General features: G+C 48.2%; 1 protein-coding gene across 1 annotated transcript in view; it reads left to right on the top strand.

Annotated features, from left to right (window-relative positions):
- Positions 1-3122, top strand: part of Gfra2 (GDNF family receptor alpha 2) — a 96308-nt gene extending 93186 nt beyond the window's left edge. Inside the window, exons 8-9 of the mRNA XM_038310239.1 lie at positions 765-818; positions 1770-3122. Coding sequence (XP_038166167.1) covers positions 765-818; positions 1770-1892 — 177 coding nt within the window. The 3' untranslated portion in view covers positions 1893-3122. The remainder of the gene's footprint in view (positions 1-764; positions 819-1769) is intronic.
- The last annotated feature ends 14518 nt before the right edge of the window (positions 3123-17640 follow it).

Raw genomic sequence — 17640 nt, 5'->3', positions numbered from 1 at the left:
TTTCTAGGACTTCCTAGGTGCCTCCAGTGGCAAGAGTGTCCGCACAATGGCCATGAGAACCAAGCTATTTGAAGCCAGGATAGACGGGCCATGTCCCTAGTTTGTTCCAACGGGTCTCTATTATAGTGTTGGCAACAGAGAACTGTTGATTGCACATATCCTTTGGTCCTGCTGCCAACTAGTTCAGTCAAGGTAGAGAATTTTGGAGCATTACCAGACTGGCTTTTTTTTCTCGTCCTTTACCTCATCTGCACAGGGCTCAGGTGCACACATCTGTTGGGGTCTAAATGGCCAAGCACAGTTGCTAGAACCCTAACATTCATGACAGGTAGCACCAATCAATCACAACTCTCTCCTCTCCTGAACTCAGATGAGGGCTCGTCATCATCTTTTTTTTTTTTGCTCCGCAGCTCTCCAGCAGCAATGGTAGACGATGCGCTGGCACCCAGCAGTCATTTTTCTCTGTGGCATTTACTCGTTTGTGCCTGCGTGCACTTAGTAAAACATTAGCTGAGTTGCCTTTGGAGCCAAACACTGCTCAGTGCAAGGAAAAGGCCTGTTCTCTGTCTCTGGGGAGTTGTGAGGAGCATTGGGAGAGGTAGGTGGCCAGTGACCACAGAAGGCTGCAAGCTGGGGATCAAAGTTTCCTTCAGGAGCCTGCAGGAGCCAGGATAAAAAATGCGGAGCATTTCAGAGGAAGCTGGGTGCTTCGCGCTGCAGGGGACCCAAACAGCCTGCTAACCTGTCATGCCTTCTTTCCCCAGGAGCAAGGGCTGAAGGCCAACAACTCCAAAGAGTTCAGCATGTGTTTCACAGAGGTGAGTAGCGGCATAGTGGGGGGGGGGTGGGCACTTGAGGCTGGGCCCATAGGAACTGTTATTTAGGCGAGAGTTGAACTCAGAGCTCCTGGGTCAGCCAAACTTCTGACCCCGCTTGGACCTGAGTGAGAACTCACTCTGTTGGGGTGGCAGAGGCTCCAGCCATAGCCTGTGGGTGTCTCCTTGTGGATGACCAATAGCTGCTCAGAGCGGAGGCCACTCCCACAGTCCCCTCTAAGACAAATGGGTTGGGTACTGCTTGGCTCTAGTTCTGTAGTGGTTACCGGGCATGGGAGTAGAGAAGGACTCGGACTCTTGGTGGAGCCCCTTGCCCAGGACTGTAGGAGTGACTCACAGGCTCAGGATAATAAAGGGTGGCACCCGAGTTTGCCGAAGAGCGAGGGAGAAGCTCTGTCAGATGTATAGCGATGGGATTTTGTGGAGGAAGTCAGTCAGGAGCAGGGAGCAGGTGGCCTTCTCCTCTCCCTATCAATAATCAGGCCCTTATAAAACACCTGTTTGGAATCGTTTTTGTTTACTTGCTGCTTTTGAAATAGGAGCTTTACCTTAGGGTCCTTACTGGCTTTGAACTCACTTTGTACTCAAGGCTACCCCTGAACCTAACGATTTTCCTACCCGCACCTCCTGAATGCTGGGATTACAAGCTCGTGCCAGCGTGCCTGGAGGTCTACAGGTCCATTTACTGAGGATTGCTACCCATGGCCTTGAGGCTTAGAAGAGACAGAGCCAACCATTTGTTTCTGCCTCGTCCAGTTCCCTGGAGGCACCGTTCCACCCTTAGAGGGCTTGGGAAGCAAAAGAGGGGCTCTGGGCAGCGAGAGAGGCGGGGCCGGAGAAGACAGCTTTCGGCATCCGTTTCTTTGACCACAGCCTTACTGATAGGTTTATGTTATTTTCTTTGTATGTGTCACCTCCTCTGCCGTGGATCAGCTCACAACAAATATCAGTCCAGGGAGCAAAAAGGTGATCAAACTTTACTCAGGCTCCAGCAGGGCAAGACTGTCGGCTGCCTTGATGGCGCTCCCACTTCTGATGCTGACCTTGGCCTTGTAGGCCTGTGGAACCCAGTATAAGAATTCTTCAAGCAACCCAGATGTGACTCCTGCCTGACAAAATGGAAACACACACACACACACACACACACACATACACACACACACATACACACACACACACACACACCTTGCAAAAAAAAAGTTTTTTTTTCCTACATTGTCTCTGAACCTTTCTCCGTCCAAGTTTCTTCTCTGGAGAAGTTTTTCTAAACCAAACAGACAAGCAGGCAGGCAGCCCGAAGCCTGCCTAGAGGTCCCCTGCAAGGGCCACCTAGCACCACCAAGGAGGGCTCAAGGCTCTGCGATGACTCTTTTCTCTTCACTGATGTTTTCCCTCGGGACCATATGACAGCCTGCTGTGGAAGGGACTTCGCTGTGCCTGGCGTGAACTGGAGAAAGGACAATTGCAGCTGTTTCTTGAGCTGCCTGCTATGGGGACCGGCCCGCCCAGGGACTAGCAGAGCGTGTCAGTCAACAAGGAAGCAGGGCTGGCCGTAAGGACCTTGTCGCCTCTTCCTCTTGGCTTCGAAGATGGAGATGGTTTGCTGCCACTCCCAGCTCTTAGGTGGCCTAGTGAGTCTGAGTCTGGAGTGGGAATCCCCCATGGCTGCTCCAGGCCGATTGTGTGCCTGTAGCATAGATGGGGTTAGGAGCTGTTACAGGAGGAAGCACCTCCAGGGAAGGAGCAAGCCTTGGTTGGGCACCAACTCCAAGATGCTCCTTCCTCCTTCCTGCCAGGAATCCTGAAGTCAAAGAGAAATGATCCTCTGTTGGCTTTTTTGGATTTTTTTTTGTGGGTCCATTTGGCGGATCTCACTTGGGGAGAAGGGCTGTTGAGTGGGGGCTAGGGAGACCCTAGCTGGACATGTGTCCTTAACACTCTGGTGGGGTCCCAAGCTTGCCCTTTCTCTCTTCTCCTCTTTTCCATTTTCTCTTTCCTTATTTCTGAGGCATTCATCCACACCGTCTGTACATACTGGGCCTCCTCTCTCCACATATGTGTATATCCATATCCATATAGCCTGTGATTTCCTCTTTCTTTCATTTTTTTAAGAAGCAAAACTATGGAAATAATACCCTACAGATGAGCGAAAATGTATTATTGTAAAGTTTATTTTTTTTAATAATGTTGTCTATGATGGGAAGAAAGGTACCAGGCCCCCTGAGCTCTGGTCCAGTTGGGCTGATGGGGCTGTGGCCGGGCACTCCCGATTGCATTCACTCTTAACCAAGCTCCAATAAATGTACTAGGAAGCGAGTTGCCTTCTGACTCACTCCTGTGACTTCGCCTATGCTTTGTTCTTGGTATCACCCATCGAATGCTTACTTGAGGGTCTTGTTCGGCTGGCAGATGTTCGTATGTATTTGTATGTGTGTACTGGTATGTGTGCATGCACTGGCGTATCTGGTCCACATGTCCCAATGTGGTTGATGGATGGAACTCACATAGGAGATTTGTTTTTTCACTTGGTGGGTCTGAGGTCTGCGGAGTCTGTGGGATCTTCCCCCCTCCTGTGTCACCTTCCTAGTCAGCACTGATGTCTGTTTCTGTAAGACTAAAAGAAAACTGAGACAGAAGTGGGGTGGGAGAATTGAGAGAGATGCCTGGCATCAGTCCTGGGTGATGCTTGTGTTTTGACACAGCCTGGATGTGTCTACCTTATGTGCAATGGAGTGGTGTCTTAGGCTTTCTGGTCTACCTGAATATGTGATTGGAACTTTAATCCTTGAGTCTCACTATAGAAAGAAGATGATTCTTAGTGTTTGGGGAGGGGTACAAAAGACTGCTTTTTAAATTTTCTCAATCCCATTCTTCCATCTTTCTCCATTTGCCACACAGACCCTACTAGGATACTAGGACTACATATACATATACATCACACACACACACACACACACACACACACACACACACACACACACACACACACGAGGTAGGCTGGATGGAGAGGGAAAGTCTGATCTACATCTTTAGGGTCGCCTATGACCCTGCCTTGTCACCCTGTGGAGTGATGTCATTTTTCAGTTTCTCTGGCCTGGTTCTGCTCAAATGACTCTTATTGATTGTACACATGTTAGTAACATCTGTTCACAGTGGTGACATTGACATGTTATGCTCCAGCTTCAGCCTGGAGGAAGGACAGTGAGCCAGCCAGCCTTCTTCCCAGCCACCTCAGCCGAACTGAGCTGGCCGCTTGAGAATACATTCTTCTTGTAATCAGCAAAGACTCCATAGGTTTGGAAGGGATTTCCTGGAAGGTTCTGGGAGGTGGGGGTTCACAGAATCAGAAGGGGATCCAAAGAAGGCTGGAGCAGAAAATATAGAACATTGAAGGAACACTGGGGCCTAGACCTTGGAGGCTGGGGGCAGACAAAGGCAAAGAAAGGGTAAGACTAGGAGCAGGCTGAGGGGACCCACAGAGAGCAATTTTCAGTTACTTTGCAGTTATTTGGTAACCTGTGTGCTTACCTTAGTCATCAGATGTTATGACATTAGCTCCCTTAGCCACTGGCTCCTGAACATTCCTAATCCAGGGAAGATGACCGTGTGCCAGGCTACAGTAGCTCTTGTTTCCTATTCTAGGACCTTGGCAAGTCTAAAGGCACATCTCAATGCTTTTCTACGTGCTGGGAACACCTGCCAGGGGCGGTTATGCTCAGATAAGAGCGTGGACATTAGATTCCTGTTGGCTCTTGCCTCTGCAGGTGTCCTTTCTTGTAGCAGGAACACCTTGCCAGGAAGAGGGTCTGCGGAAGCCTGCAGTGGGGATCTAAGGAGGCCCGTGTTCATGAGATCAATGTTCTGGCTCTCGTGGGAGCAGTGTTGCTGGTCTCACTCTGAACTTGGGCTTATCTTCAGAGCCAGGCCCCTGCCTTATGTTGAGACTAGTCACAGTGGCATTGTCTTAGTTCCCGAGTCCTCAAACCCTGCATTTGTAAGGAAAAATCGAGCAGGTTTCCCAGGGATAGGCTTGAGTCTGATTTTACTGTTGTTTCCAGAAAACAAGCTTTGCATGTTATCCTTAGGCCTGGATGTGTCCAAAGGACCCTCCTGATACCAGTAAGCCAGGATGGACCCTTGTCCACCCTAGGCTCTTGCTAAGGATATCCCGGTCACTGAGATGCCTGCTGATTCTGGAAGCTCATGGGTTTGACTCACCTCTTGTAGCTTGACTTTGCTCCAAAGTTGCTTCTTCACATGTGTACATGTGTGTTTGCATGCTTGTATACCTTGGTCTCTAGTCATGGACTGCCAAATGCCCAAACTAGACAGACTTTCTTTTGCTCTTGGAAGAGCCAAGTTTCAGGCTTACATGCTGGCTGGAGAAATTCTTGGCCCAGACTTTTCTAATTTGTGCAGTGGATTTAAGTCAAGCAGCCCCTACCAAGTGGGTTAGGATGCCAGGGGCTAAAACCACACACTCCATGTTAATACAGGTGAATCTATTCATGGCCAGTTTTTCCACTGTTATGGGTCTCCATGGGGGTTGATGTTAACCTTCTAAAAATGATTAAATTTTTAAGGAAAAGTCAAAGTAATTTGGAACCAAAAGTGACAAACAAGACAGGTGCTATTCTATGTAGTCTAAGTAGTGAAAAGCTGCCTTTGGGTCACAGAGGGGAAATCTTGTCATATTGTTCAACCTTGGGAGCCTCACCTGTGAAGTTCTATTAGACAAGCACTTGAGGCATCCTTCTCAACATTAAATGAGCTCTGAGGGAGAGGGCAAAGGCACAGAGACGGACAGAAACCAACTCCCAGGCTGGTGCTAAGCAGTCAGCTTGGTTTTCCTGACCAGTGTATCTACTGCTCCCCGAGGCGCTCCTCCGATATTCTGGACAAGGCCTGCATAGCCAGTTTTCTGAGGGATGGCTTGATCTGAAAACCCAGCCATATGACCTTGAGCGTCTTCTATATTAAAACAGGTAAGTAAACAGATAGGGCTTGGAAGTCTTCTCAAAGACTTTAGCAAGGGGCTGGGGAGACGGAGCATTACTATAATCGCTGCCATGCCTGCATACATAAGGACCCAAGTTCAGATCCCCAGCACCCTGTGTGTTGTGATGTGAATTTATAACACATAGTTGAGGTCGGGAAGATAGTTGGATCCTTGAAGCTTGCTGGCCAGCCAGTTTGGCCAATCAGTGAGTGCCTGGTTTAGTGAGAGACTCTGTCTCAAAAGGTAAGGTGGAACGTGATCAAGGAAGACACCACATTGACCTATAGCCTCCATACACATGTATACACATGTACATGCACCCACATACCCATGTGAACACACATACACCACACACATGCATACACACACACACAAATACCTAACAGATCACAAATTATGCAGAGCATCAACTCCTGAGAATGTCATTTACCGCATCCCATTTTTAGTGTAAAGTCGTTTTTTTTTTTTTTCTGTACCTGCCCATGGCAGAAAGAGATAATCCTGCATTTTGAAGGGATCATAATAGGATCATTGAAAACAAAACCCGAAACAGTGAGGCTGTTTTAAAATGTGCACTTCTAAGATATTACAAATGCTCATGTGTCCCTGTGCAAGATGCTGTTTGGAAATTGTGTAAAATCAACCTTCCGTCCGTTGAGACTCAGGTGGGTTGATGCCATGTTCCTATTGCAGACACTGAAATAAGGATGTTCCAGTCTATTTCAGACATTGAAGAAGGTGAGTGGTAGGTCTCAGGCTCAAATTCAGTGGCTCCCAAATTCAGGGACGTATGCCTCCCACCAGGCAGCCAGTTTGAGTTGAACTGCTGTATAGATGACCTATTGGCTGGCCCATGGCTGCCCAGGTAGGGACAGTCACTTCCCTGAGCTTGTTGCTGCATCCTTCTCTCCCCTTCAGCATCCTCAGCATTTGTATGGCTAAGGGTACAGACCAGAGAGCTGAGTGTACCCTAAGGAGCCTGCAGGGCAGTGGGGAGGGAGTTCTGCAGTTTCATAAAATCAAGCATGGTGTATACATGAAAGAGAAGACAAGGGAAGGGGGCTGCTACTCAGTGACAAAGGACCTTGGCTGGAGGCCTTGCTGGTGGTCAGGGGAGGATGGAGCTGGGTAATCCACATCAGCATCACTTTCTCAAATTTCCTGAGTAGATTAATGGTTTTGTTGGGAAATGGATTTTGTGGGAAGATGGACCCTTTAGGAAAGTGACCATCTGGGATTTTACTTTATTGACCTTAGATTGTTCTTGCCTTGGGGGCCTGATGTTTAAGAGGAGAGAGGCCAAATTTGGGGCTCAAAGTGATGTGATTTGAGTTCTAAATATGTTCCTGACCAACTAGGATTTCATGTCCAGTACCCTTGAATTGTCTCATATAGGAAATGATGACAGCAAGCTGGCTTTCTAGGAATGGTCAGGAATACGTGGGCTATTCTCTCTGTGTGGCATATAGTGCCCACTAAACCATGTACTGTCTCCTACAGGGGTCAATATACTGGGGCTCTCTGATTCCCGCAGTGCCCGCCTTGATGCCCAGGCTCGTCTGCTTCTGGTTACCTTTGGAGTTTCTCCTCTTCCTTCTACATCCTAAGAGGATTTCCTGAATTCCCTGGGATAGACAGAGTACAATTGTCGCTCCACTCCAGGGTGCTGCTCTTAGAAACCCTGCCAAGCAGAGTTGGGAGGGCAGAGAGAGTGGGGACATCAGAGAGCAGACATGCTTGTGTTATTTGTAAACTGCAGTTGAGCTGATCTGAGAGTCACCAGGGACAGTGGCTGCAAAGCGTCTAAATGTCAGGCTCTTTGGACTCCTTTGATTGGCTGTGCCTTCTCCAAGCGTGAAGGCAGAGGACGTGCTGTCCAGGCAAGTGCAGCAGCTCAGAACTGAGGACAGGAAGCATCGATTAGACACAGGGCTGAGCCACTGGGAAGGTCAGCACCTATGGGAGGTTGACTGCCATGTCGTCCCCCATTGGGCCCAAGGCAAGAACAGAGATGTCTCTACAAGACCACGGGCTTTCAGGAGCTTTCTACAAGAAGACAGTTCTGAGCTTCCAAGTCCAGTTTCTGAGGACTTGTCTGTGTGCTTTTTCTCAAGTCTGGAAAGAAGGTAAGGTCTAAAGATATCAAAATATCAAAGGATATTTTGTCCTTTAGGAGTCTAGGATGTTCTAGGTTTGATCTTGAGTCGACTCTTGCCATCTGTTGGCTAGTGACATCAACTAAATCGCTGAGATTATGGGTCCCTTAATCATTTCTTTAGATAGTGATAAAATGTTAGCTTTTAAATTGTATTTTCATTTTTTGTACTGGGGATTGAACCTAGGGACTAATGCAGGCTAGGCAGGCACCATATCTCTGAGTCATATTTAATTAAACTTCTTTTGAAACAGTTTAGTGACTCACTGAATTGCTTAGGTTGGCCCAGAACTTTTGATCCACCTCAGCTTCCCAAGGAGCTAGGATTACTGGATTGTGTCAACAAGCTTGGCTAGCATTGTTTTGCTCCTCTGTGGGTCTTGCTATCTGGTCAGCTCTGTTGCTGTAGCCCAACAGCTGTCACAGGCACTGTGTCAAAGACCAGACTAGGCCATGTGCCAATAAAACTTTATTTACAAAAACAGACACAGGCTCCCTTTGATCCATGGGCTGTAGCTTGCCAATCATATCTCAAGACATTTTCAGAGTACAAGCTGTCAATCCAAAGGAGCTGGAGCACAGAGTGCCTGGTAGAAGGGAATGGCTGACAACCAATTGGGTTGAAATGAGTCTGGGGAGGTGGAGGAAGGGAAGGAGTGGGTCAGCTAGCATGGAAAGGGATGTGAACGCACTGGCATGCTGATGATGGAGAAAGTGGGGGAGGAATGGTCCTATAGAGCAGCCTGGGTACAAGAGAAAAACCAACAAATCAAACGGGTGCATGGGGGCTGACTGCACACAGCGCTGTGAGGTTGTGCCCTTGTACTGGAACATTGGTCCAGCTGGGTGGATGAGGCTAAAATTCAGACACACTCAACTCATCCATCTGTGCACCTGCTCTGGGCCTGATGATAGGAAGAGCATCATTTCCTAGTTTGCACAGAGGCTTCTGTATGTGCTGGCACAGGACCGAATGCCTACAGCAAGAGCAGCTGCCAGTTAGGGATTGGAGGGGAGCAGAGTTGCATGCTCAGAGATGTCCGGGTGTTCCTGCAGGGCTTTCAGCAAGTCCCTTATACCTCCTGGACCCCACCTTCCTGGTCTGCAAAGGGAGAGAGCAGAGGGCATGCTTGCTTGCCAGGCTTCCTCCACAATAGGGCTCTGAATCTATGTCGCCGGCTGCTTCAGAACTTGCTGGTCTATTGCAAAACAACTTGCAAGGAGACAAAATTAATCTTTCTTTTGGTAAATACTGACACTCTGCTTGGCTGTTCCAATTTTTATTCCATGAGTCTTGAGCTCTAGACAGCTGCCACAGTGCTCACTGTAGGTAGAGGTGGCAATTGCACACTTTGCTCACTGGCCTCTTCTCCTTCAGGATGGTTTTTCTAAGGAAGTCAACCCTGGGGTCTCCTGGAGATGAGATCCACCTGAGCCTTCTGAGGCATTGTTCCCTGGGGGAATGCACACATGCATCTCCACCTTAGCCTGTAAACTATCTAACGGTCAGAGTTCACAATGTCACTCAGAGCGTGGCCAGTTCCCCTCGCACACCTCTGTAGGTAGGAATTTGCACAACCACTGAAGTCAGCCTGCGAGTGTGGTTTGGGCTGTTGGAGCGCCTGCAGCCAAGGAGGCTTCCAGGAAAACACCCCTCTGCTTTGTCCTCTCCTTGCTCACAATCCATAGAGGGTTGACAATTAAAGACAGAGCAGCTGCTTTTGCCCCGTTCTATCTGAAAACCCACATCCGGCCTGGTTGCCTGAACAGATCTCACATGGAATGACACCTGCTGGCTCCATCCACCCTTCACGTTTATCCACCAAGGAAGATGAAAGAGCTTTGTGAGGGACCCCAGTGGCCTGAAATTACTAATAATTCTCAATTTGTTAGGAAGCTGGCTGATGACGAAGCCACTGCAGCAAGGGATCAGCACGTGACACCACCTTGGGACATGTGTCCATAGCTTTTGGGGGCTTCTGTACCAACTCTCTCTCTCCAATGGAGATTTGACCTTGTTGGCGGTTCTAAGTGGTCCAGGGGCACTGTTGGTTTACAACACTGAGGACACCCTATTTGGTGCCTCAAACTTGCCTTTCTGTGTCTTACTGCATGGATCTGGGGCAGGGACAAATATAGCCCAGAGCAATCTGAGGAGTGTTGGTACATGTGGCCAGCCTTGTTAGGAAGTCCTGTTGTAAGTGGAAAGTTGGATATGAGCGAGCCCTGTGAGACATGTCTCTTTGGGTCTTAGCTGGAAGGATAGTAAGTCCGTTTCCCCTCCCCCCCCGGATTTGCATCACTGAAAGTGCACCTACCCAGAGAACAGGCCTAGCAGCTTCCAGATACCTCTTAGGGAGAGCCTAAGACTCAGGCCCTAGGCCTTTCTGTGTGGACCCCAGGATCGTCAGCTTCAAAGTAGAATTGGACAGTGGCACAGATCATAGGACCATCACCTTCTCTGCAATCAGTATGATCAATTGGTTGGTTTTTGGCAGCATGACAGCTTGCTCCCAGGGACCCCCTGAACCAGTTCTCAGAGGGATCTCTCAGGGTTTGCATGCCATTTGAAAGATGTTTGACTTGTAGACCTTGATAGCTGCCACCCTGGCAGCCTTCCCCTTTCTTCTGTCTTTCTGTATCTACTGCTGGCAGGCCAGGCTACCAAATGCTTAGGCATTCCTTGTAAGGCCTAGCCCAGAGGTGCAGGATTGTGGGTAAGCTGTATGATCAACTCTCCCTTCTTTGCTGAAGCTCATTACACAATCAGCTCATCACAGACTCAGAATGCAATGGTTCTCTTCCTGGAATTCCTCTTCTTTCTTGCTCCTGCAGACCGTTGTCTACAGCTCTCCCCTTTCTGCAGGAGGTGTTGCGATCCGTGTTCTTAGGCCCTAGAGAAGTTGGGTTTTTTTCCTCTAAGTTTCTGCTTCAGGTCAGATTCGTTCTTCCTCTTGGCCAGCTAGGGGAGCATCTACCCCGAACCAGCAGTGTTTTAATTCTCACTCGACAGCCCATCTTGCTTTCTGCCCATTGTCCAATCCTGCCCTTGGAAGGGAATGGAGTCACGAGCAGAGTCCCACAGGCACCCATCAGCAAGGCAGGCCACTTGCTTCACCTACATGTGTCCCCCAGTGATTGCCCCATGGATATATCCAGGATTCAGCCTCTTCACTGGGCAGCATGTGCACCTGGCCGGGCGATCTGGGGCCAAACTTCCCAGACTCAACTTGAATGAACTGGGGAGCTTTAAGGGAGGCCCGCTAAAATGAATACAAATCTCTGAAGCGAGAGCCAGCCCTCATGACATCCCGTGATGCCCTCTCTGCTCTGGCTCTGGTGACCTTGCTGACCTCTTCTCTAGCCGTCTTCCCTGTGCGCTCTGCTCCAGCTGCTGTGGCTTTTGTACTGATTCCTGAACACGCTGGGGCGCTCACCTCCTGGCCTTTGCTGTGACCATGCCATCCATCTAGTGTACTCTTCTAGTCATGAGAGTGAGCCCCCTCACTTCCTGAAGGTCCCCCTCAGCGTCAGCTAAGAGGTCTTCTCTGTCCAGAACACCTCTTTTTCTCTGTCTCAGGATTTCCTATTCCTAATGTTTCTCTAGTGAGTACTACCATGTATGTAGAGTACAACATGTACAGATCATGTATGCATATGTGTTTATACGCAGACTGTGTGTGTATATGTATTTATACAGAGATCATGTTTGCATATGTATTTATAAGCAGACCATGTATGCATATGTGACTATATATACAGACCATGCATGCATATGTGTTTATATGCAGACCATGTATGCATGTGTTTATACGCAGACCACATATGCATCTGTGTTATGCATACCATGTATGCATATGTTTTTATACGCAGATCATGTATGAATATGTGTTTATATGCAGGCACACGCTGCTTAATGACAGGGTTGTGCTCTTAGAAATGTGGTGAGAGGCAGTTTCCTTGTGTGAATGTCACAGAATGCTGGCACTAACCCCTACACAGTCTCGGTCACTGGTGATCATGACCTCTGGTACAATCAAGAGGTACAGTTAATCGGAAGCTGTGGGAGGCTGTTGCTGAAACAACGGGGCATGCTGATTTATGGTCAACTTTTTTGTTTATCAGAAGGATATACTCTGAAATAATGATAAAAGGACAGCAAGCATATAAGCCAGCATCCATTGTTCAGTCTCATTTACCAGATATTATATGCTGTGCACGATTGTATGTTTTGCATTATTATATGACTAATGGCACAATAGGTTTGTTTATACCTCAGCCACAAGCAGGAGCAATGCATTGCCCTCTGGCATCATGGCAGCTGTTACCATCAGGAGGCAGGACTATCTCAGCTCACTGGAGTCTCATGATACCTCCATTAGCACATATGTAGTTCATCATTGACTAACATCACCGTATAATGCAAGACTCTGTTCTGTGTATAAGCGTGAGTGCATGCATGTGTGTGTATGCGCGTGCATGTGTCTTACCTTCTCCCAGTAGAATGTAAGTTCCAAGAGGGCATTCTTATATTTTTTCTTCTAAGATCTGTGCTTAGTTCCTAGGCCAGGAGTTCTTAGCAGAGAGAAGGGCTTTGGCTAGTATGCGTTGCTTGATGGGAAGAGGGTAGGCATAGACAGTCAGGAATTGCAGCCTGGTGTTCAGGTAAATGTTGAGAGGAGCAGGGACTCTGAACTGGCCATTTTTTTTAGACTATTGAAACCAGTCCAGAGCTCTATCCCACCTCTGGCTAACACCAGGACTAAACTAGGACTCTGGATCTATTTCCATTTTCCCCTGCCCTGAAAACGGCTTTATCTCATAGGTAGCTGCATGAAACCGTGCAATCTTGTAGAATATGATTAATGTGCTTACTAAACTTTTCTTGCACATTGAAAAAGATGAACTTTTAAGTGTGGCCAGCAAAGCCCTATCGGTTTAGACTCAGGAGAGGAATGAGGTTGGACCAGTCCCTCCAGGGTGGAAGGATGTTTGCTGGTTTGACCTTAGATACCCGTTTAGGCAAGGTCTGCTGAGTTCTGCTGCTGAGAGCCCACATGACGACAACCTAGCTCTCAGCTACCCTATTGCCCTGCTCCATCCCTCTGACCTAGCCTCACCTTCCTACTTAAAAAATGAGAGAAAGCACCATGTTCCAGGCCATAAGCACATAGCCCTGAGCATCCTGAATCCCCAAAGGCCTGTGTTGCTCTTGCCTCACATCCCAGTCATTTAACTTAGTAAACTTACGGGGAGGCTAGTGCTGTGCCTGGAGCCAGAAGGGTTAAATTGCCAGCTGAGGAAGAGGGAAACCAGCTGGGTTTTATTTCCTAATGACCATGGAAGGGGAACACCACGTCTTAGTTGTTCAGGGTATGTGATTGAGCCAGGCCATCAGCAGAGGGCCGAGGCACTTATTAGAAATCACCGGGCCATTCTAACTTACATCAACAGCTTCCTCTTGAAATGGAAAGGAAATAGACACGATCTCGGGAGGACACTCAGAATGAAAGATTCCAACGTGCCGGGCGAGCAAACAAAACTTCATAAATAGACTTCTTGGGTGAACAGGCTCCTTATAATAATGATGTATCCCCTCCCCCCACCCGCTCTGCCCCACCGGCAACTGATAATGGGACATACAGGGTGTCATTTTGGGGCCAAGGGTTGAGAGTCGGAGGCAAAGGGCTAAGATAAATCAGTCAAAGGAGATTTTGGGCTTCTCTCCATGTTTTGAAGATGAAGGGGGTGCAGCTGCAGCAGCAAGCTCTGTGTCTGTAGTTTTCTATAACTGTTTATAGTTATGTTCTTGAATGCGTTCAGTATATGTGTGACACTGTATTGTCCCCTACCTGGGGAGAGGGATCTAAAGGCACTGCCTTCTACAGCAGAAAAGGCAGCTCCATGGGGCTGAGGGACCACAGGTCTTTTTGGCCTCCTGCGTGTCGAGTGTGTGGTGAGGGAACAATGGAGGGCAATGTGTGGACCGGCGTGACTGTACACAGGCAGAAGCCTGTCGCTGGCAACCATTAGAGAGTGGGTAGAACCCTTTAGTCCTTTGCAGTCCTTTGAACCAAAATCTGAATGGCTTTGGGGAAAGCTGATTGGCTAACAAGTTAGAGGGAAGGCAGCTAGAAAATGACGGGATCACAGAACCCAGGCCCGCTCCACCAGGCCATGCAATGACCCCGCTGTTTGTGGCCTGAGGTGCCCATGGCGACCATAACAAGGTCTGGCAGAGGCTGAGAGAATCCACCCTGTAGATGGATGCTGCTGTCTGTGTGCTTCTCCTCCTGCTGCAGGTGCAGCAAAGAGCCTGCTAGTCTGGTCCATCTTCCTTGATGGCCCCCTTCTACAGTTAGTGGAGGATTTTGCTAAATCTCTGGTCCTTAACTCCTTACACATGAATTCAGAGAGAAATCAAGCAGAAAGTGGCTGGAAAGACAGAAGCATCCTGACAGGTGGGTCCTGCCCATTTCCCCATCCCCCAGTAGCTCATTTTCCTCCCTATACATGGCAGACACCTTCTAATAAAACATGGATAGGAGCCGAGCAGTGGTGGTGCACACCTTTAATCCCAGTGCTCAGGAGGCAGAGGCAGGCAGATCTTTGTGAGTTTGAGGCCAGCCTGGTCTACAAGAGCTAGTTCCAGGACAGGCTCCAAAGCTACAGGGAAACTCTGCTTCGAAAAAAACCGAAACCAAACCAACACAAATTAAAAAAACAAAAAATAAAAAAACAAAAACAAAAAACCATGGATAGGATTGGGGATACCATATTCTCTTTCAGATGGGGTCCAGGATGTATCCATTCTAAGTGTGGTCCTTAGTGCTATTTGGAAGTGGCCACGCCTTTGAGGTGGGAACAGGCATGGATCCTGGCAATTTCCCCAGGGAAGGAGCATTTACAGAAGTCCCAGGAACCCCCACTCCTTAAAGATGGACAAGACCTGCTGAAGAGTCATCGTCCAGGTGCTCAGAAAAGAAAGATCCTGGTCACATATCTTTCGGCTGCCTCAGTTTCCTCATTTGTCAAGTAAGTGGTTTGGGACAAAGAGTTCCAGGAAACCTGAAATACATGGGAGAGGATGAGAGCTGAGGGTGGTCAGCTCGCCACATAGATCAACTCAGTGTTTAAGTGACCTTAAAAATCTCAATTTGTTACCGGCGACATGAACTTTGAGGAGCTGAGATGGTAAATGAGCTAATATATGTGAGACACCTGCCGCAGGGCTGGCTGCAAAGCAGGCTCTTAATACAGCTTCCCTTCCGATCCCCTTTGGCATTCAATCTCTCTCTGCCCACTCCTCTGTCCTTCTGGTCAGTTGCTGAGTCAGTGCTGACCGCTGGGAAGCCAAGTAGGGATTTATTAGCTGAACTCCCTCCATCGGTGTGTACCTGCCATCATCCCAGGTCCTACTCTTGGTCCTGCTGGGTGATGTTGTAAGTCATGGTCATTTCCTGAAGGGTTGCACTGCATGAAAAACCCATCCTGTAGGACACTTACCATTCCAGGTAGTGTGTCCTTCAATCCGATGTACGTGCTGGTAGACAGCATGGGAAAGGCTATCATCTTTGATGTCAGAGCACCTTGGAGCAGATTGTATTTACCCTGTGTGCTTTGATGCTGAGAAACTCAAGTTAAATGCTGGTTCTAGAACTATAATGCCTCATCCAAACTCTAGCCACACTTCATGCTAGCTACCTCCTTCCGTTTCCAAGGACTGAGAGAGGACCACTTCAGTGCCCTTGGATGACCCGGGTTTGCCACTGTCTGGACACAGCTAGGATGATTGTTTAATGTCCTGTTCATCAGCACAGAGAGAATTCTCTGTCTCTGTCTATTCTCTCTCTGTCTCTGTCTCTGTCTCTGTCTCTCTCTCTCTCTCTCTCTCTCTCTCTCTCACACACACACACACACACAGACACACACACATACACACAACTTCACGTTCCTTGGGGCTGGGGATTGTGCCTTCCAGCTTATCACCCATCATAAAACATGAAGTATCTGAAAGTGTATGACAAACTTAAGAAATGCATGCTGAGTCAATACATGTCTGAGTGAATCAGGCGGTTAAAGAAAGCATTTACTTCAGCTTTTTTTCCTGAGCGATCCTTTCCTTTCTCTTCTGTGAGTTTTGATCTTTTTTAATCAGTGTAGTGCCCAGAGTGAAGGCACATGTCTGTAATTCTAGCACTCAGGGGACTGAGGCAGGAGGACCAAGAGGCCATCCTGGGCTGTGTAGCTACAGGTACCTACCTTTTATTATAAAAACCGCTTTACAGCTTTTAGGAATGATGCAGGTGGTATGGCTAATCTTGCCAACTCGACAGGATTTAGAATTACTGAAGAGGAAGACACCTGTGGGTGTGTCTGTGAGGATTTCCAGACAGGTTCAGCAGAGGAGGGAAGGCCACCCTAAAAGTGGATAGCACCAACCAATGGGCTGGGGTCTCAGAAAGAATCAAAAGGGGAAAGTGACTATAGTGCCAGAATGTAGCTAGGCTTACGGATTGCAGACTCAGTATGACCAGATGCCTCCCACCCCAACGACATGCCTTCCTACTGTGCTGGGCTGCACCTTTCCTGGGAACAGAAACAAACCACCCTCTTTATATGACTTTTGCTAGATATCTTAGCACAGTACTAAGAAATGTAACTAATGCAGTAGGGTTGTGACCTGCTACAGAAACAAGTAACTACATATCTATCTCCTACACAAAGCCTTCTTGGCAGCTTCCAGCCAGCAGGTCAATGGGGCTCAAGACATAAACTTTGAAATAAACAGAACTTACACCTTTGTGCTGTTCTCTTATTTAACGTTCATCAGAACCTGGTCGAGTCCTTCACCTCTCTGACCTTCAGTGGCCCTGCTTATTAAGGAGAAGTAATGATATTTTCTTCAGGTAGTGGAAGATGGTACAAAAACAGGTGAATATGGAAGACAGAATACTTGGCCCTTAGGAAGTGCTCATCCATTTTTTTTGATGATGAAACAGAATGTCTCTGTCAGAGAGGTGTGCTGTGCACTGGCAGTCCCTGCCCTCTGATGTAAATGTTAGCTCTTTGGAGCCAGGCTACTCCTCCAACGCAACCTTGGGCATCTGGTTTTCGGATTATAGAATAAGAAGGTGCTGGCAAGCACTCTTCCTCGCTGACTTGGAGAGCAGAGTTGGGTCGATGATGTGGACATAATGGGGGTCTGACTCTGGCTCCCCGTGTGTGGGAGGTGCGGAACTGACCCAGCTGGCCTTGAATTTGGGGCCCTGGCTTTGGGCAAGACTGTTTTCCGTCCTTTGTGTTGCCAGCGTTGTCTATCAGCAGGAACCCTCACCTGGCACGCGGAGCCTGGCTCCGTCCTTACAGTAGAGGCTTCTGATAGAGTGCAGAAGCAGCAAAGGTAACGGTGGCATTCAAGCCGGGTCTGAATAGGGTAGAGGGAGGAGCCACGTGCAGGTGGGGATGCTCTGCTTTCAAAGTATGGTTTCCTGTCTGATCTCATCTCATCCTTACAGGGATGATGCAGACTGACTGGGCAGGGGTTTTCAGTTGGATTTTATGGGAGATGGTTGAGGGCCAGAGAGGTTGAAAAACAGTAGGGAGTTTTTTCTTTTTCTTTTTTTCACACAGTCAATGGTGGAGCTGGG

The sequence above is a fragment of the Arvicola amphibius genome, chromosome 13 (genome assembly GCF_903992535.2).
Source record: "Arvicola amphibius chromosome 13, mArvAmp1.2, whole genome shotgun sequence".
NCBI lineage: Eukaryota > Metazoa > Chordata > Mammalia > Rodentia > Cricetidae > Arvicola > Arvicola amphibius.
The sequence above is the reverse complement of the archived record's forward strand: the minus strand, read 5'-3'. Positions and strand labels throughout refer to the sequence as shown.